At 42.5% G+C, this 18,356-nt stretch overlaps 3 protein-coding genes across 4 annotated transcripts in view; 1 reads left to right on the top strand and 2 right to left on the bottom strand.

The window, feature by feature from the left end:
• The window catches only part of LOC311054947 (uncharacterized protein), a 431,139-nt gene that overhangs the window by 20,117 nt on the left and 392,666 nt on the right, over window positions 1-18,356 (bottom strand). The gene's annotated exons all lie outside the window — the stretch shown is intronic.
• On the bottom strand, window positions 129-3,096 carry LOC311054588 (polyadenylate-binding protein 1-like; the record flags this gene model as incomplete). The annotated part of the gene is made up of 3 exons (XM_084070595.1): window positions 129-299; window positions 525-677; window positions 1,138-3,096. 3 exons carry the CDS (start codon window positions 3,094-3,096, stop codon window positions 129-131), a joined length of 2,283 nt encoding a protein of 760 aa, XP_083926721.1.
• On the top strand, window positions 3,734-16,985 carry LOC311054945 (glutaryl-CoA dehydrogenase, mitochondrial-like). 2 transcript variants are annotated; one of them, XM_084070979.1, is made up of 12 exons: window positions 3,734-3,813; window positions 5,824-5,942; window positions 6,899-6,931; window positions 7,592-7,732; window positions 8,941-9,003; window positions 10,426-10,596; window positions 11,289-11,418; window positions 13,284-13,500; window positions 13,934-14,037; window positions 14,492-14,617; window positions 14,761-14,921; window positions 15,941-16,985. In XM_084070979.1, exons 2-12 carry the CDS (start codon window positions 5,828-5,830, stop codon window positions 16,012-16,014), a joined length of 1,335 nt encoding a protein of 444 aa, XP_083927105.1. In that variant the 5' UTR covers window positions 3,734-3,813; window positions 5,824-5,827; the 3' UTR covers window positions 16,015-16,985. The 2 variants fall into 2 exon arrangements, with proteins under 2 accessions (XP_083927105.1, XP_083927106.1); XM_084070980.1 differs by having other exon boundaries at window positions 3,741-3,813; window positions 5,828-5,942.

Raw genomic sequence — 18,356 nt, 5'->3', positions numbered from 1 at the left:
AAACAAACTACTAGAGGATGTGAAAGCCTTCGTTACAGCCTTCACGCTTGTTTGTTTGTTTTTATTTTTTAATACATTTTATTCAAGCAAACAGGAGTGTCCGGACTTCTATTTTGTGGCTAACAAAACTACATGAAGTGCAGCAGCGAGGAATCTTCCTGGGTGAGTGTGGGGGAAAGGTTTATGCCATCCATGCTGAGGAATCCAAGTTCACACCAATGAACATGGTCTGTTTGAGGACATCGGGCTTTACCCAATGGAGTGTCATCATCGGCCCCAGGCATATTCCAGAACACCATCTACAAAACAGGTTGTGTGGGTAGATTATATTCTGGTGACTGACGATGATGCCAGTTACTAGATATTTGCAGAACCTAGGGGTGGCACTATAGGTATTAGGTACAGTCCCAGCAGCAGGAATGTATCTGAGGGGCAAATGTGTCTTCCTGGTGCCAGAGGGATTCCACCAAGAGACTCATCCAGTTGCTAACACGGTCAAGGCCATTATTCAAGGCAATTATTACCACAGGTTCTTGCCCATTGCCTCCACCATGCAAGGACCGATCCACACCCAGACCACAACCGGAGTCACGTCCGTTGATTCCCGCAGCACTAGTCGAGAGGACCAGTCCAGTATCCCGGAGAGCAAAACCACAGGACAGCAAGCTGGTAATGGGCTAACAGTGGGAGTTGAAGGCACCCATTTACGACTAGGGCTAGAATAATTCCCTTGGGTGTCTCTGGCAGGGGCAGTCCACCCCATAGCATAGATTCAGGCTAAGGTTTATAATAATATAAAAGAGGGAAAAACATTTATTTAAAAAAAAAGAGATAGGAGCATTTAGTTGTTTTCTCACCTGGGCGTGATTCAGGGAATTCTCTTCTACCCCCACCCCCTAACACACACACACACACACACACACTCACACACACGTAACTTTTTCTTCCTTTTGCATGTTTTACATTTTTTGTTTGTTTTTTGTTTTACTTGAATTAACAAGACCTAACATTCTCTTCGCTAGGCCTGGTTGGATTGAGGTATTTCTTTTTTTCTTTTTTATTATTATTTCAATTTATTATATTTATATCTATTTTGTTGTATGTATTTTCATGTTTTTCATTGCTTAGGCCTCCCACTTCTTCCCCATCGGTGAAGCTAGTCTCAAGGCTTCCCTTTCCTTGGGTGTCGATACTCGGGACACCTGTTGCTTTGGTCTGTGACCAATTCTTCTTCTTCTTCTGGGCAGCCTCATTAGCCTGGTGAGCCTGGTGCACCTGTAATACGGCCACCGCCTCGTCCACCTTGGAGCGGAGAGACTCTGGCGACTCCAACATGGGGAGCAGCTCTGAATTGTCCATCTCCAGCAGCATGCCGGTGATCTTCTGTACAAGTTTGGGATGAATTTTCTCGATCAGGAGGTACAGACGATTGCCCAGCATCTCTTTCTGTTCCTGCGTAGTAGCAGCAGCCAGCATGGAAGCAGTCAGGGGCTCTTGAGCCTGCACGTACACAACAGGAGCAGTAGCTAGCATGGACGCCGACAGAGGCTCTTGACCCTGCACGTATACAGCAGGCTGCTGCTCAATAGTACCTTGGTTCTGTGTGTTCATGTGCAGTTGGGTTCGGTGATTGTGGACGACTGCTGTGGCATATTTGTACATATTCGTAGTGACAGCGGTTAACTGAGAGGTTAATATGCGGGGAACTTGTGACGCAGGCTTCATGGTGCTGGACACCTGACGGCGTGGGGCAGAGGGACGTATGGCACCTGCCATGTTTTGTAGGTGTTGAGTCCGCACCCTTTGGGTGGCCCGGTGTGGGTTGGGGCGGAGCTGGGTCATCTGGCCAGCGGCCGGGTAGTAGGTGGCAGCCTGCGGTATGGTCATGAAGTAGGGAGGGACTGGCTGGTAGGGATTGATGACCGAGTTGGGTACGGCACACATGCTGGGCATGCGCTGCATCAGGTGAGCCTGGCGCTCCTCCTTCCGCTGAGCCAGGGCCACGTACAGAGGCTTGCCGGCCACGATGCGCGCGTTCATCTCTGCCATCGCTTTGGTGGCCTCCTCCGCAGACGAGAAGCAGACGAAGCCGAAGCCTTTGCTGTGCTCGCCGTCCATCATGACCTTGGCACTGGTGATGCTGCCGAACGGTGTGAATTCCTTGCGCAAGCGTTCATCGTCAATGCTGTCATCTAGGTTCTTCACATACAGGTTTACGCCCTGGTAGCGAGTCACGCGGTCCTGGCTCATTTGTTCAAATTTGCGCTTGAGCTCAGTCAGCCGCTCCACTTTCTTCTGGGCACGTCCCACATATAGCAGCTTGCCATTCAGCTCCCTCCCATTCATCTCATCCACTGCCTTCTGAGCATCTTCGTGCCTCTCAAAGCTCACAAAGCCAAAGCCTCGCGACTTGCCACTTTCGTCCTTCATGACACGAATACTCATTGCACTGCCATATTTATTGAAGACCTCCCGCAGATTGTCATCATCCATGTTCTCGCCAAAGTTCTTAATGTAGATGTTTGTGAACTCCTTGGCTCGGGCACCTAGCTCAGCCTCGCGCTCTTTGCGAGATTTGAAGCTGCCCACAAATACTTTCCGGTCATTGAGTAGCATGCCATTCATTTTCTCAATGGCCAGTTCGGCTGCCTCCTGTGTCGCAAAATGGACAAAGCCATAGCCTTTAGAGCCATTCTCATCACAAACCACCTTGCAGGACAAGATGGTGCCAAAATTAGAGAAGGTGTTGTACAGGGCCTTGTTGTCGATGGACTTATCTAGGTTCTTAATGAAAATATTTCCAACGCCACTCTTTCTCAGCGAGGGGTCACGCTGGGACCACATTATGCGTACAGGCCGTCCCTTGATCACTTCAAAGTTCATTGTGTCCATCGCACGCTCAGCGTCGGCCGGTTGCTGGTAGTTCACATAGGCGTATCCAAGTGATCTCCGTATGATCATGTCTCTGCACACCCGAATGGAGAGGATGGCTCCGACCGGGCTGAATTTCTCGTACAGCATGGCCTCTGTCACATCCTGGTGCAGGTCCCCGACATACAGGGAGGCCATGGGGTAACTGGGAGCATTGGGGTTCATTTTCAGTTGGTTCTTCTGAGCAAATTAATGACAAGCAGAACAGTTAACTTGACAAACGTCTCAAAGGAAAGGCAAATGTTTTGTTTCTCATATAAGAACAAATCCACTTGGGCTTGGTTCAGGCTTCCAGTAGTGACCAGCTTCACAGATGTGTTTTTTTTTTAACAAAAGAAGAAATTATTTAATATTTTAAATTGTCCTCTTTTTAATTTTTTAATAAAATAAGTTAGACAACATGAAATACACGGATCTGAAATAACAAGGCGTGAACTCATTTTATTCATTTTATCCTCGACATGACATGTCTACGTCACGACACGTTGACGTCATGACGTAGACGACGACGCCTATTTGTACGTTCGCTTCAGTGTTGCCATGTCCGCTTATTATAAGAGACGTTGGGCTCGTTTTTCTGCGTAGTTGCTTGTAAATATTGATATTTGCGGGTTGCCTTTTTTTTTATTTGGGCTTGTATCCTAAAGTTGTTAAATCAGTATTTCTCAAACATTTTCATGTCAAGGACTACGACGCGTCGCATCGTAGACCTGTTGTTATTTTCAAATATCCAATGTTTAAAGGGCGAAGGGCTCCATTATTTTGGGCTTGTTTTCATAGACCTGGTTGCTTGTTTCTCTCACAAAACCTGGCAACGCGGCCACTGCTCTGTGTCAACAACCTGAGAGGTGAATAAACGTGACATTGTCCATTATAACACGAGTAAGTGCTTTTAACTGTTCTTATGACTCTTCAGATTGTTGAAAGTGCACTGGATGTCCTTTTAAAGTGTGGATGTGGGTTTTATGTTGGCAGGTGATCCGCTATAGTGGACACTTTGACTTGCTAAGCTAACCATTAAGAGACCATTACGTTACATAAAGCTTAGCTGGCTGTTTAGACGCAATGCTATATTCTCTTCAGTGGTGGAAAGAGTACTAAATTGTTTTACTTAAGTAAAAGTATCAATTCTGCAATGTAGAAATAGTCTGTTACAAGTCCTGAATTCTAAATGTACTTGAGTAAAAGTTCAAAAGTATTGGTATCAAAATACTTTTAAGTACCAAAAGTAGAAAGTACTCGTTATGCAAAACGCCCCATTTAATGTATAAAATGTATAGAAAACCTAAATGTAATGGGCTGAAGACCTAAGTGGTTAAAGGTAAAAGGTAAATAAGTGTTAAATAGCTCTATATTCTGATAGTACTCATTGCTATAGAGTGTTTGTTCAGTAAAAGGAGTCTCCTTGTCTCTCCAGCTCTTTATAAAACAGAAAATGCATTTTTGTTTCAGTTTCATTTCCAATTTTATCCAATCAGGATAGAGAACTCAATCAGGATATAGATTAAACAAGTGAAATTGGAAGTGATGACACTAAGAAATGAGCAGGCAACATTGGAACTGGAACACTATAAAAATGAAGCTTAAAAATTGGTACTTTCTCCTGATTGGCTGAGATTTTGACACCTACCTGAAAATGTATTTTCTGTTTATTAAAGAGCTGGAGAGACAACAAACACTCTATAGCAATGATTACTATCAGAATATAGTAGTGCTTTAACCTTTTAACAAAATACTTTGTGTTTTAACCAAAAAATATCACTTACCCTACCTTTTAATATGTGTTTTGCAATAATAATCTAAATCTACACAGTAACTAGTAACTCAAGTTTTCAAATAATTGTAGTGGAGTAAAAGTACAATATTTGTCTCTGTGATGAACATTGGAAATACTCCAGTAAAGTAAACATTGTACGTACAATACTTGAGTAGATGTACTTAGTTACTTTCCACCACCGGTCTCTTGTTGAAACGAGACGGGTCAGTTTGTCCTGTACTAAAATGCAAGCTCTCTCCCTGTAGCCTCGGAAACCCATGCCTTTTTTTTTGTTTCAAAAGAAAAAAAGCCTGGGAGAACCTTGCAGGAACGCTGGTCTTAGGACCTTGTTATCTCCTAACCGATCAGAGTGCTCCAAACCCAGGCGCTGGAATACGTGAGACAAAAAAAAATAAAAAATAGACAACAGATCATTCTATGAAGCTACAGCAAGACGAGGTCTACACTTCACTGTATAGACGTATTGGCAGTCCTTATATCAGTGATTCTCAAAGTGGGGTCCAGGGACCCCCAGGGGTGATGGGGAGGGGTTACAGGGGGTCCCCAGCTAAATGATTGATAGCTGAGGAACCAAATTGGACCCAATAGGCGATTCTTAAAAATGTTTTCTAAATCCTAAACCTATCCTGAAAAAAAATCGAATAATGTTTTTTCAAGATTTTTCAAAAATAGCAGATCTACAAGCTCATAGCGCGGCACTCTGTGCCGCGCTATGAGCTTGTATATCTGCTATATTTGAATAGCCAAAGAAATCTAAAGTGACACAGATGCGTTCCAGGTCTTAAACAAGTCTGTACATCAGAGAGTGAACAAATGGAACCACCCCACAAGGGTCCATTTGGTTCCATTTGTAAACTCTTGAGTTATTGGGGTCTGTGTGGTCTTAATAGGCATACCAAAGGGTCCTTGAAATGAAAACATTTGAGAACCGCTGCTTTTATACTACATGTAATGTCACTAATGTAACTTGTGGTGGCATGTAAAGATATAGGTGTGTGTGTGTGTGTGTGTGTGTGAAACTTTATTGATGTCATTTTAATGTCGGTTACACCGTTTTGATTTGAACAACACGAAGTTGCCACAAATCTTTCTATGTCTCCCATGCAATCTCATAGACAGATGTCCACCATGGCATTGCGGAGCGCTGTGTGTCGGCTGTTACTCAACCCACAGAGGTGTGCCTTCATCGCCGCTTCCAGAGCCCAGGGAACTGCAGCACCTGCTACTAGACCCGGTATTTTTATGTGGCATTGACTCTTAATTTGTATAATATTTCATTTACTTGTAAGCCTTTCATACTGCTATTATAAGCTGTTATGAGCTGTCATATTGTGAGCCCCCCCCCCCCCCCCCCCCCCCCCCCCTGTGTAACTTTGTAACGATTCATTATGTCTCCATACAAGCACTGCTCTACACCTCCTATTCTCATTTTAACCTGTCAGCAAAACTATTGATGCTAGAGTGTAAGCATGCTACATATAGAATTTGCCCATACATACAACTACAAGAGCTTGTCAGTCCCCCAGTGCAGATCTCTCATATATACTCCTCCTCCTCACTCTTAAGAATTGTATAAATATGCCTGGTTAAATGTGTTCCAGAGATTTGGTCCACGTCGCTTGCTGTTAAGGTGTGACTCTCTCCTCTAATAATATTGGCTACCTATAACTGGGGGGATGGGAGTTTGATAATTAATAATAGAGCAACGTTGTCCTTCTATGTAATTCAGATGTTCTGGTATAATTTCCCCCTTCCTGGTACCGATAACTGAACTTGCATATCGGTCAGTAGTAAGTTCCAATGCGATACCAGTGCATTAAAATTATATGTATCATACTACTATCCCTGTATTGATGCAATATGATTGCTATCATTGTTGTATGGTTAAACCCTTTTGTAAAACATGAACAAATACATAGAATGAAGGACATTTTGACAATGACATTTAGCTAGCTCTGACTAGTGTTGCCTCCTCCACTAGTGCCATACGTTTGGTGTCAAAGGCATTTCCAATACTGGTATTGGAAAAACGTGACTGTTAAACAATGGAATTTAGGAGGAATTGATTCTTTACCCTGAACACCTGTTGTACTGAAAATTGCTTACTAGTAATTACCATGTGTCAAATCTTAAAATGACAAAGTGTAGTGTATATTTCTGACAACTAATATCTGGGTTGTAATTCCACAGATTTGGACAAGTTCGAGCAGAAGCCCAAAGCACGTAGGTGTTGCCCTGGACTATTCTGTTACACGATAACACACACTTGCCTTTTATTGATTGATGTTTTTATTGTCGAAAATACATATACATGAACATATATTTGCACGTATGTATCAAAAGGATAAAACACAGGTATTGTGCACATTTAGGGGTTCTCAAACATTTTCACGTCAAAGACCCCCAAATGAATATGTTTTTGGCCGCAGACCCCCTATCCGAAAACATTTTGTGCCAGCGATTTAGTAGTGTAAGAAACGTATAAAGAAAATAGCAGATCTACAAGCTCACAACACGTCACGGTTGTGATCACGTTGTCAGCTTGTAGATCGGCTATTTTTTAATAGCCAAAGAGTTAGAGTTTAAGGTAGTGGTTAAACTGATTTCGATGCTCACTGATTTAACTGGAGAGCCCCTGAAACCCCAGTCAAGGACCCCTGGGTTGTCCACGGACCACACTGTGAGAACCAAAAAGTTTGTTATAGTAGGAGTTTTGTCCATTTAGCCATTTCTGCACTAAACAGACTGCGGTTTTGTGTAACCTTGGGACTTCATGTATTGTCTTGGTGTTGTGTTGTATTGTGTCTGTTGAACAGACTGTGACACTGAATAAAGTCTTACTATGATATGATCATTGTTCTCATAATTATGTGACCACACTAGCCAAGGTGCAGTTCAACTGGCGCGATGCCCTGGAGCTAGACGGTCAGCTGACGGAGGATGAAATCATGATCAGAGACACTTTCCGCGACTACTGCCAAGAGAAACTCATGCCCCGCATCCTGATGGCCAACAGAAACGAAGGTATAGAACACTGCTGTGACATGCTGCAGTGGTTTCTCACAGCCTTTTCTGAATCGGGGCCCCCCCACCTGGAAAATCATGAAAGCGTCTGCGGCCCACCCATCTGACCACTTAACCCTTAAGTGGTCAGATGTGTGGCCGTGTACATTTTTCAGAGCATGTTTATTTTAGTGATCAATCAACCGATTGTGTTCCACCTCGGATCAAGGGAACTAACCTAGTACACTTTAAGTTCTTATTTGTTGGTGTCACTTTTTAATATTAATGCTATTAAAATCCTAGTGTTTTGCCAATTATTTGGGGGCCCACGTGCAAAATTCTCTGGGCCTACATTGACATTCAGTATCACCATGGTCCTGTATACATCATGAACTGTAGTCTTCTCAACCTTTTTAAATTTCATATGTATTAGGTCACGGAAACCCCAGTCGATTCATTCATGTAACTCCACTGTTGGAGTTACAGGTCCATTTGGTTCCTAATGATCAATCAGTTGCTGGGGACCTCCTGGTACCCCCTCAAGGACCCCCCCCCGGACCCCACGTTGAGAACCACTGACCTAAGCACATTTTCACCTCAAGTCAGATATGAATATGCAGTACAAAAATCTGAAGCGATACAGATGTGGCTTAACGCACTCAAACCTTTCACAGATTCACACCAAGTCCGAAGTGATATAGAGTTTTAGTACAGCTGTTGTTGAAACAGTTTACGATTGGGTCCGTGATATATCTGCATGTGGTCTCTCAGCAGATGACAAGAACCAAAGCTTAAAGAAGGTCACAGCATTTTGAACTGGAAAAAACGCTCGCCATCAATGTGCCCCAGCTTTTCAGCGATGTTCTCTCATTACGTTTCATTTAAAGAAGGACCAGCGGACCGGAAAAGCAGCGGGTCCGGAACTGCTGCCGGCCATCAAATTATTGGCTTAGGAATGCGACAAAAACAAAAAAATATCCATGAGTTCAAGTCACCATGGGGTGACTAATCGATAGAAAAAAGTAATTTTGGGGGTGAACTATCCCTTTTAATGTGGCGTTTCATTTGTCACAAATACAAATCTCTGACACAAGAATGATCATTTGCAAAAATAAGCTGACTTGGTGTGAAATGGAATGGACTTTATAGTTGAGTACTTACTACATTCATCCTGATGAAAGTGAATTTGAACCTGACCTGATTTCCTCTGTGATGTAAATGTCTGCCAGTGTTCCACAGGGAGATAGTGTCAGAGATGGGAGAGCTTGGTGTCCTGGGTCCCACCATCAGAGGTGAGTGTTCAGTGTTCAGTTCACTATATTATACTTGGTTGACCGGGATCCCCTCTACACTAAATATGGACGCTATTAGGGTTCAAACTGTTAAGCCCTGTATACTTCGTTGCATGATAAATACCAAAATAGCCGATCTACAAGCTTGTAGATCGGCTATTTTGACTATTTTTGACAATATTCCCAAAATCTAGAACAAAGTAACAGCCTGGGATGGACTTTGGTCACTTTTGCACACAGTGTGGTGAACTTAGAACACTTTGTCACAATGTGGGATAAAGGGTTGTTTTTTCATACCACAGCATGCCAGATTACTAAAATATAAGCCTATAATGAGGGCTGGATCATACATAATTACCACAATATTTATCACTTTATGATTTATGACAGGTTAAACTAAGGGGAAGCAGCAGACAGAGGAGATTATTGTTGTTGAATTATTTTCCTACAGTGTTGAAAAATAAAATAAAACAAGGCAAGGTAGAAAGAAGTGTGCATAGTTGAGCCACGCTTTGAGTATTATGGAAAATAAATATATTTCTACTCAGGGTGAAATAGAGGTAGTTTTATTATAAGGAGATCAGAGCATGAAACAAACAGTAGCATAGGCTATATGCCAACCAGGCTCGGCCCATGTTCTCTCTCCCTCCCTGTGCTACTCTCTACCGCCGCCAAGACCTTTGACACAGAGAAGCTGGTCCCGGTGTGTATATATATACCCAGCTTGTTGGCCAGGTGGGGTCGTTCCATGTTAACTGACTGTCATAAAATAACAAAGGAAAGGTTTGAGACCCTGTTTTGTGTTGCTCCAAGACAAAAAATACAACACTTCCAGAAGCGGATCCCATTCCATAGCAAGAACTGGCAGCAGACAAGCCTCAGAGCCTGTGGCATAGTTGTACTAAATGGTTCTGAGGTAAGAAGGAACGTGTTTGTCACAGCAATGCCAGATTGGAGACACATTTCGTTCTAATGCTCTAAAAGACAATACTATTCAATATTTCCTTCACATCAGCACTCTCTAATGGCCAAATATGCAGACAGTTACAATACATACAGCCTCATTAATACTCAGTATTTTTCATATCAATTTCTTTTTGTACCCCCAGTAAAATATATTATATTGTAATTCAGTATATTGACCAGCTCTGTGTACAATGATGATCCTGATGAATTTAACCAGCATCCCTATTCTGCCTGCAAACGCCCGTCACAAATAGCCTATCTACAAGCTCACAGTGCATCGCGTTGTGACATGTTGTGAGCTTGTAGATTGGCTATTTTCAGCAAAGGAGCAGACCTAGTATAGAGCCCTGGAGGACCTGGTCAACTAAGAATATGTATATAGGGTTTAAGTGTTTAAAATTGACGTTCCACCATTGTTGTCTACCTTTCCTTTCCCCCCCCTTACGCGACGTAAAGGCTATGGCTGTGCTGGGGTCAGCTACGTGGCTTACGGCTTGATTGCCCGAGAGGTGGAGAGAGTGGACAGTGGCTACCGCTCTGTGATGAGTGTCCAGTCCTCGCTGGTCATGCACCCCATCAATGCCTACGGCACAGAGGAGCAGAAGGAGAAATACCTCCCCAGGCTGGGTAAGGAGACAGGTTCCTCAAGTGAGGACGTTCTTAGAACTCATTTGCAAAGGTAAACAGACTGGGGGGGATGTGCAAAGTTGAGATTGTGAACTGAATTACTGTATGTTCATGTGAGCCTAACATCATGTATGTATATGTTATTGACTTGATGACTGCAGTCATCAAGGATCAGCAGGTAATGACTGAACATCAAATGATAGACATTTGCAGAGCAATGTCCGTCTAATGTACTGGCAAGTGTTGCGAATTAAAATGATTAAAAGAAAATGTCAATACTCTTTCTATACAATGTTTGTCGCGAGCCTGAGCGGACCCATGTGTATCCAGTGTAGACGGCAGCATTCAATCGCAGGACAAGTTAAAAAAGTGTGTCTGAAATGCTTGTGGGGTGTGATGTGCCTTAAAGGAGTAGTTCACCCAAAAACGTACTTATTTTACATCAATTACACACCCCATGAAGCCTTGAATTCATGGAGATGTTTTAGTATTTGTCGCTTTTTTATTGGCTTTTGTCCTAAGCCAATAATTGATGACCGGTAGGAGACTCAAAGAGTTGAGTCTTCTACCCTGAGAAAAAAAACATCTCCATGAATTCAAGGCTCCATGCGTTGTGTAATTGATAGAAAATAAGTTATTTCTCGGGTGAACTACTCCTTTTAAGGTCTTTGTACAATCCTCTGTCCCTCCAGCCCGTGGGGAGATCCTGGGCTGCTTTGGGCTGACGGAGCCCAACCATGGCAGCGACCCCAGTGGCATGGAGACCAGAGCCAAATACAACCCCTCCAGCCGCACATACTCCCTCACTGGATCAAAGACCTGGTAAACACAATAGTAGTGCAGCAGTTAATCGAACTAATCAGATTAATAGATTATAAGAAAATCATTTGAATGAAATAATCAATTAATACTTTATTCCTATTTTGGGCATGTCATTATAGGCAAACGGTTTAAAAACAACAAGTACAAATTGTGAAAATAGCTGCTCTACAAGCTAACAATGTGCATCAAAAATACATAAAACACTCTCTTTTTAAAATCTAGGACCCCAAAAAATGCCTTGGAATACGTAGAATGTCTAATGTGACCATGCCATTACATGTAAGGTCTTTAATGAACAATATACCTCCTTTTTTATTAAATCAGGCTCCTAAATCAGTGGTCCTCAAACGTTTTAATTTCAAGGACCCCCATAACTCTCAGTCACAGACCTGTAAGCTTCCATTTGGAACCCCTTCAAGGAACCCTGGCTGATGGTCCCTGGACCCCACTTTGAGAACCACTGTCCTAAATAATACTGTTATGGCGAAATACTGTAGAATGTTGTTTTCCCTCATGCAGAAGAATAGAGTGAATTTTATAGTGAGATCTTTGCTAATAAAATATATCTATCATATTTCAGAATTGAGTATATTACAACTGTAACTGTAGAATAAGCTTACATTTCTTAGATTCATATGTTTACAAGATCAGAACGAAGGAGCCGTGGCAGTGTCCTACAAGATCCCATTAGTGGGAGCTTGTAGATATTTTCTAAATTCAATAAACAAGCATAATTCAGGCGTGAGTGCAAAATGTTTTGGCTTGGACAATGATTAGGCTTTTGTGTCGTTGTCCCGCTTCCTTGTTTAGGGGTAGGGTTACGTTTTGGAACTAAAAGCACTCTTATGTTCACTGAAAGCACCTTTAACTGTGCCATTGTTTAAGACTTAGTTGTCCACATGGGGGAGCCCTTTAGCCATATTTGCCAAACCCCAATCTGACATAATTTTCAAGTGTCTTTTTACTCTCTGAATTAAAACATGTGTATCTGTGCATTAAACAGATGCACACGTGTTAACCAGATAAAATACGTTAAAAAAAGTTATAGCATGTTTTCTAGCAGCTTCAAATTCTTTTGTATATTTTATTGAACAGCTGTCACCGACATACATTACCGGTCACATTCAAGTCTCCCACCATAACGTGTTCAAAGTCTTCTGCTTAAAGCTCGACTCTGGAATTATTTTAGTGAATAAAACATTACTTGACCAATCTGTAGTACCTTTTATACAATATAACTAGTACATCTGCAGCGGTTGGAGGTGGTCTCCCTACTCTCCCATTGAGACATTTAGATGGTGCCGGGTAGGACCACAGGGTCACAGCCCTGCCTGAAGCTCAAAGCCCCAACATCTCCCCTGGACAAGGGGGCATTCCATCTTTTCGGTAGAAATAACATTTCCTGTGCAGTAGACCCTGGGATATAAATCTTACAAGCTTGTAGATCTGCATTTTTTTTTTGAAAAATGTGTGCAAATCTTTGAATATCTTTTTTTTCTGTAGGGCACATTTTAAACCCTGTTACAACTTTGGGGGGTCCGTGGAACAAAATATTTTGAGATGGCCGTGGCCAAAATTCATATCATTTTGGGGGTCATTTTTGACATGAAAAAGTTTGAGAACCACTGATTATAGCAACATTTTTTTCAGTTTTTTTTATAGGATTTAGAAGACATTTGTAGAATCCCCCCAGAAGCAAAGATTTGAGTTAAAAATGTTTGCTTTAAAAAAATATATATATTCAAAGATTTGCTCAAATTTTTAAGATTTTTCAAAAAAAATGAACAGCCAAAGAAAAAAAACAAAAAACACATTCTTTCCCGGTCTTAAAGGGTTAAAAAAAAAACACGTTTCCTTTTTTACAGGATCACCAACTCCCCGGTAGCCGACATCGCTGTGGTCTGGGCTAAGTGCGAAGACGGCAAAATCCGTGGCTTCATCCTAGAGAGCGGCATGAAGGGTCTCTCCATGCCCAAGATCGAGGGCAAGTTCTCCCTGAGGGCCTCGGCCACCGGCATGATCCTCATGGACGAGGTGGAGGTGCCGGAGGAGAACCTGCTGCCCAAAGTGTCCGGCCTGGCGGTGAGCGCGCCCGACCGCGTCAAATCCTGAATGTTCATTTGATTCCGCGAGTTATACATTCTCTCTTTGGACTAACTTCTTGCTGGTGAATTTATGGAATTAGGGAAAGAGGGGAAGTCTGCACACCGTTGTAGCTTCCAGTAGAACCTTTTTATTAAATAGTTAGGCCTCGAATTTATGGAATTAATTGTAACTCTGTCATCAAAAATAAAAAAAAGTTCTTAAATGTTCGAACAGCTTCAATAGCGGATCTATTGCTAGGCTAAAATAGGACTTAAATAGTTCAATTGCTGGGGACCCCCTGGAACCCCCTCTCAAGGACCCCTGTGGGTCCCCAGACCCCACTTTGAGAACCACTGCCATAGATTAAAAATGCGGTTTCTGCTTCATGTGCGTGTGAACTAAGTGCTATAATCCTTCTGTCCGGTGCCAGGGTCCCTTCGGCTGTCTCAACAACGCTCGCTACGGCATCGCGTGGGGCGCCCTGGGAGCCGCCGAGTTCTGCTTCCACGCCGCTCGCCAGTACACGCTAGACAGGTAAGCAGCCAGGGTGGATACGTTTTCCATACCACGTGTTTAACCTCTTAAACCTTACTGTAGATACTTCATTGACCAGGGGTCCCCCCAGGACTTTGTCCCCTCCTCTTTTTTCCCTCTACACCAAATCTCTTCACCGAAAACATATTTTCATAAAACTAAATATTTTCGATGAATGTCCGCCTATTTTTGCCGAATGTTCGCCTATTATGACATGCTCAGAATAGGGACGCGAGGGTTCATGTGATAAAGACTTATCGTCCAGCTACAATTGCAAGTTAGGCATTTAGCAGATGTTCTTAGCCACAGCGACTTACAAGTGCGAGATTGGACTTGTAAGTCTATGTCTACGCTGTTCTTGTATGGCAGAAAATGATGCCGGCCTTTGGCTGTAGCGTTTTCAGCTTTAAAAGTAATGGACTCTAATTGCTGTTTTTTTTAAAATGGGTTTTAGAATCCAGTTCGGCGTGCCGCTAGCCAGGAACCAGCTGATGCAGAAGAAGATGGCTGACATGCTGACGGAGATTACCATCGGCCTACAGGCCTGTCTGCAACTGGGGAGACTCATCGACGACAAGAAGTAAATACAGTTCTAACTCCTCCGAGTCTGTATCAGATTGGGGGTTAATTATTATCCAGGTGTTGCCTTCCCTCCACTCTGCATTGGGCCAAAGAAATGACGGATAACGGTATATGACACTATGTGCGTGCGTCTCCCACCAGAGCGGCCCCAGAGATGATCTCCATGCTGAAAAGGAACAGCTGTGGCAAGGCGCTAGACATAGCCAGGCAGGCCAGGGACATGCTGGGAGGAAACGGCATCGCCGACGAATACCACATCATCCGTCACGTCATGAACCTGGAAGCCGTCAACACCTACGAAGGTAGGGAGCCAGGGAGTCATGCAGCCAGCCAATCTACAAGTCCACAACATGTGTTGTGTGCGCACAAAACAAAGCTACTGTTCAAATGCTGGCTGGGCGAGATCTGCAACTGAGCATACAGTATAAAGAATACTTATGTACATACAAACGTAGAGGCCGCATTAGCTGTTGGTTAGGTTCATTGGAGCAATATGTGGCCAACCTGTGATGTCCCAGAGTCATCTAAGACGTCAGTCATCTATGACATATCCATGACGCACGATTCCATATTTGGGCCAGGTTTCAGCCCGATCCGAGCCTAATGGAATTCCATTATAACATTACAGTAAGTTAAATATTTAAAAAAATCAAGAAAATGCATGGAGGTACTTTTTTTTTGCCTACTGTCATTGTGCACAAGAAATGATCAGTCCAGCGGGTTGCGAGATTAGCTCTGGATACACCGACAGACAGAACGACTCGGTCTCCTATAGAGCCATGCTGCAAAAACATGCTTAATCCATTTACAGTATTTATTTATGATTATAATAGGCTCTATGCACAGCAGCCATATTGGAAAGAAATTGGGCCTCTTCTTACTTCCTTCACAGGTGTTACCAATGACACTAATGAAGGCTCTGTTCCATTCTGGTCCAACAGAGTCAGGGTGCTGATATTGTGCATGTTGGCTCACACACCAATGGGTCTCAAAGTGTGGTCCCGGGTCCCTCATGGTTCTTTGAGGGGGTTATAAATGGCCCCTTACATGTGTGTAACTCTGAGAGTGTACAAATTGAACCAAATGGACCCTTACGCCGTAAGGGTCCATTTGGTTCCATTTGTACACTCTCAGAGTTATGGGCGTCCTTGAAATTAAAAGGTTTGAGAACCACTGTGCTACACTAAATGGAACAGAGCCTTCATTAGAACCATTGGTAACACCTGTGAAGGAAGTAAGGAAGAGGCCCAATTTCATTCCAATATGACTCTGCACATGCTGTATGTTGTACCAATGTGTCATTGATTCTGTTGTTTTCCAGGTACACATGACATCCATGCTCTGATCCTGGGCAGAGCCATCACTGGACTACAGTCGTTCACTGTGGGCAAATAGATCCGTCCTCCTCCAAACATAGAGTAATGCTTCATTTATATGTCGAAAATTGCAGATCTACAAGCATGTATATCTGCAATTGTTGGCATAAAATGTAAGTATTACAGAGGATATCAAGTCAACTCTTGCATAAAAAAAACATACAAACTTTCCAGATTACTTGGACAGATCAATATCTACGTCAACGTAACAGTTAAGTCTCTCTGACGTTTGTAAAGTGATGTACTTGATGAAAGCTTTACGTGGAGAGAAATGCTGTAGCAAGTCTGGTTTTCACAGGTAAATGTACCACTGAACGCGTGTGGAGTGTAATTATTCTTTAAATTAGACTTACGTTTTTTTTTTTGACTTCAAAAGTGCTATTTTTCTACTCTAGTTCCCCACGTACCCTGATATGGTTCCTTTTCAGTTTGGGAGTTAAAATGGGTAAAGTTACTCAGTCAGGAAATGTTTGATATTGATTTCGAACACAATGAGCATCATTTTGTTCAGGATTTGACAACGGTTCGATGAGTGGACCTCTAACCTCAACAAATAAACAACAAATATACATCAGCTAATTTATGGACAGAATGACAGACAGACATGCAGGCAGCCTACAATGTTTTGCAGTAAGAACTAATTACACAACGAAATTGAGAAATGCAATTCTCATTGCACTGGACTTTTAAATTAAATAAATATAGTGGTTCAAGTATAAAAAAAACATTTGGAATAAGGTCAAGCTCATTGGATGTCAGTTGACTTAATAGAATTGCAATGGTTACTGATTTTCTGGTATTATTGATGTGATGCAATCAATCTTCTAAGGTTGACCCGTTGATTACTGTTTTACAAGATGGCATAATGAAAGCTGTCAGCACTTTACTATGACTACATACCCTAAATCCAGATGTCATCTGTTTGCTTGGTTTGTCAAACATAAAGGTTGTTGACCTTTTTAAATGAATAAAGTTTATTTAAGTACTCAGTGTGTCTGTGCTGATTTCTACTTAGCCACTGTCTCGAGAGAATCTACTGTAAGTCAAAAACAGATTGTATTAACTGTCCTGTTTTTCCTTTATTTGTTTAGTCAGAAGGGTAGCCAAGAGAGGAGACTGTTTGGAGAGACATGCAGTATGACGGCTGAGAGGGAGACAGTGTAGGAGAGACAAATTGTGTCTATGGAGTCTGGGTGTTGTGCAGTCTAGATCAGGTGGTTTCAGTGCAAAAAGCAATGTGTCAATCATAATACCTTTACAAATTTAGGAACTTTCACTTGAGAGAGTCAGTGGAGCAGTGGCGCGGGAAGGGGGGGGCTACGGGGGCTGCAGCCCCCCTGGTGATGGGAAGGGATTTTTTTTTTTTTTTTTTTTATTAGATTTTTTGATTTTTTTAAATTTTATTTATGAGAACGAGAATTAAATAACGTAACCCTAACCTAACCCTAACCCTAAAACCGAAATAAAGTATGCCCGCGCTGCGTGCGCGGGCATACGTCAAGCAGATTCCCCCCGACGCTCAGCCCCCCTGGCTATTAAGTACTTCCCGCGCGCCTGCAGTGGAGTAATATTTGACCAGGAGTATAGGGTTGTGTAGCCTGCTTTGCAGGGGGCGCTGATGTTTGTCCGCGCTTCTGGGTGCGCAGGTTTGTTACCTTTTTGGGTTTTTTTTGTTACTTAAATGCGGTTAATTCGGTTAATTTTGTACCAAAAATGTACTCCTTGAAGTGAAGATGTCTGTGTTTTTTTCTTTTTCTTTTTTTGTGATGAGTTTGTGATGAGTTTGTGATGGGTGCTCTTCATTTCCCCTGGATGCTTTAGCCCCGAGGCACCCACAGTATCGGCGCCCTTGCTGCTTTGTCCACCACTACAGTGTTATAGACAGTGGTGTAGTCTAGTGGAAGCACTGCACTTTAAACTGGAATTGTCAAGAGGGACATATCGATTGATTTGCACAGTTAGTTTTCCATTCCAATGAGAACATATTTTCTCCAGTCTGGCAATAACCTTACCTCTTAGTTCTGACCCTTTGAGGTTACAATTAGCTCATTTTTCTGCTTGAAAACATTGGCCTCTCTTTACAATATCAATACTGAAAACATAGCCTACTGTAAAAAGAGGTTGAACTTTAAGTCAACAAGGAACACTAATGCATCAATTAAAAATAAAAAAGTTTGCTGGTGACCACAGATTTTTGGGTGTCCTCAGCGTTATTCATACAGTACCTATGTCATATAAACGTGTGGGATTGTGTTCGAACAGAGGGGTAACATACTTGATATTTATCACTTTCCTAGGTAAACTATGGATGGGTGCAACACACCGTATATCTAGGTGTGCCGTGGGATCTTTTGGCCATGC

The sequence above is a fragment of the Gymnoscopelus microlampas genome (assembly GCF_963454915.1).
Source record: "Gymnoscopelus microlampas genome assembly, chromosome: 11".
NCBI classification, from domain to species: Eukaryota; Metazoa; Chordata; class Actinopteri; order Myctophiformes; family Myctophidae; genus Gymnoscopelus; species Gymnoscopelus microlampas.
Note: the sequence above shows the minus strand (reverse complement) of the source record. Positions and strands in the feature narration are given on the sequence as shown.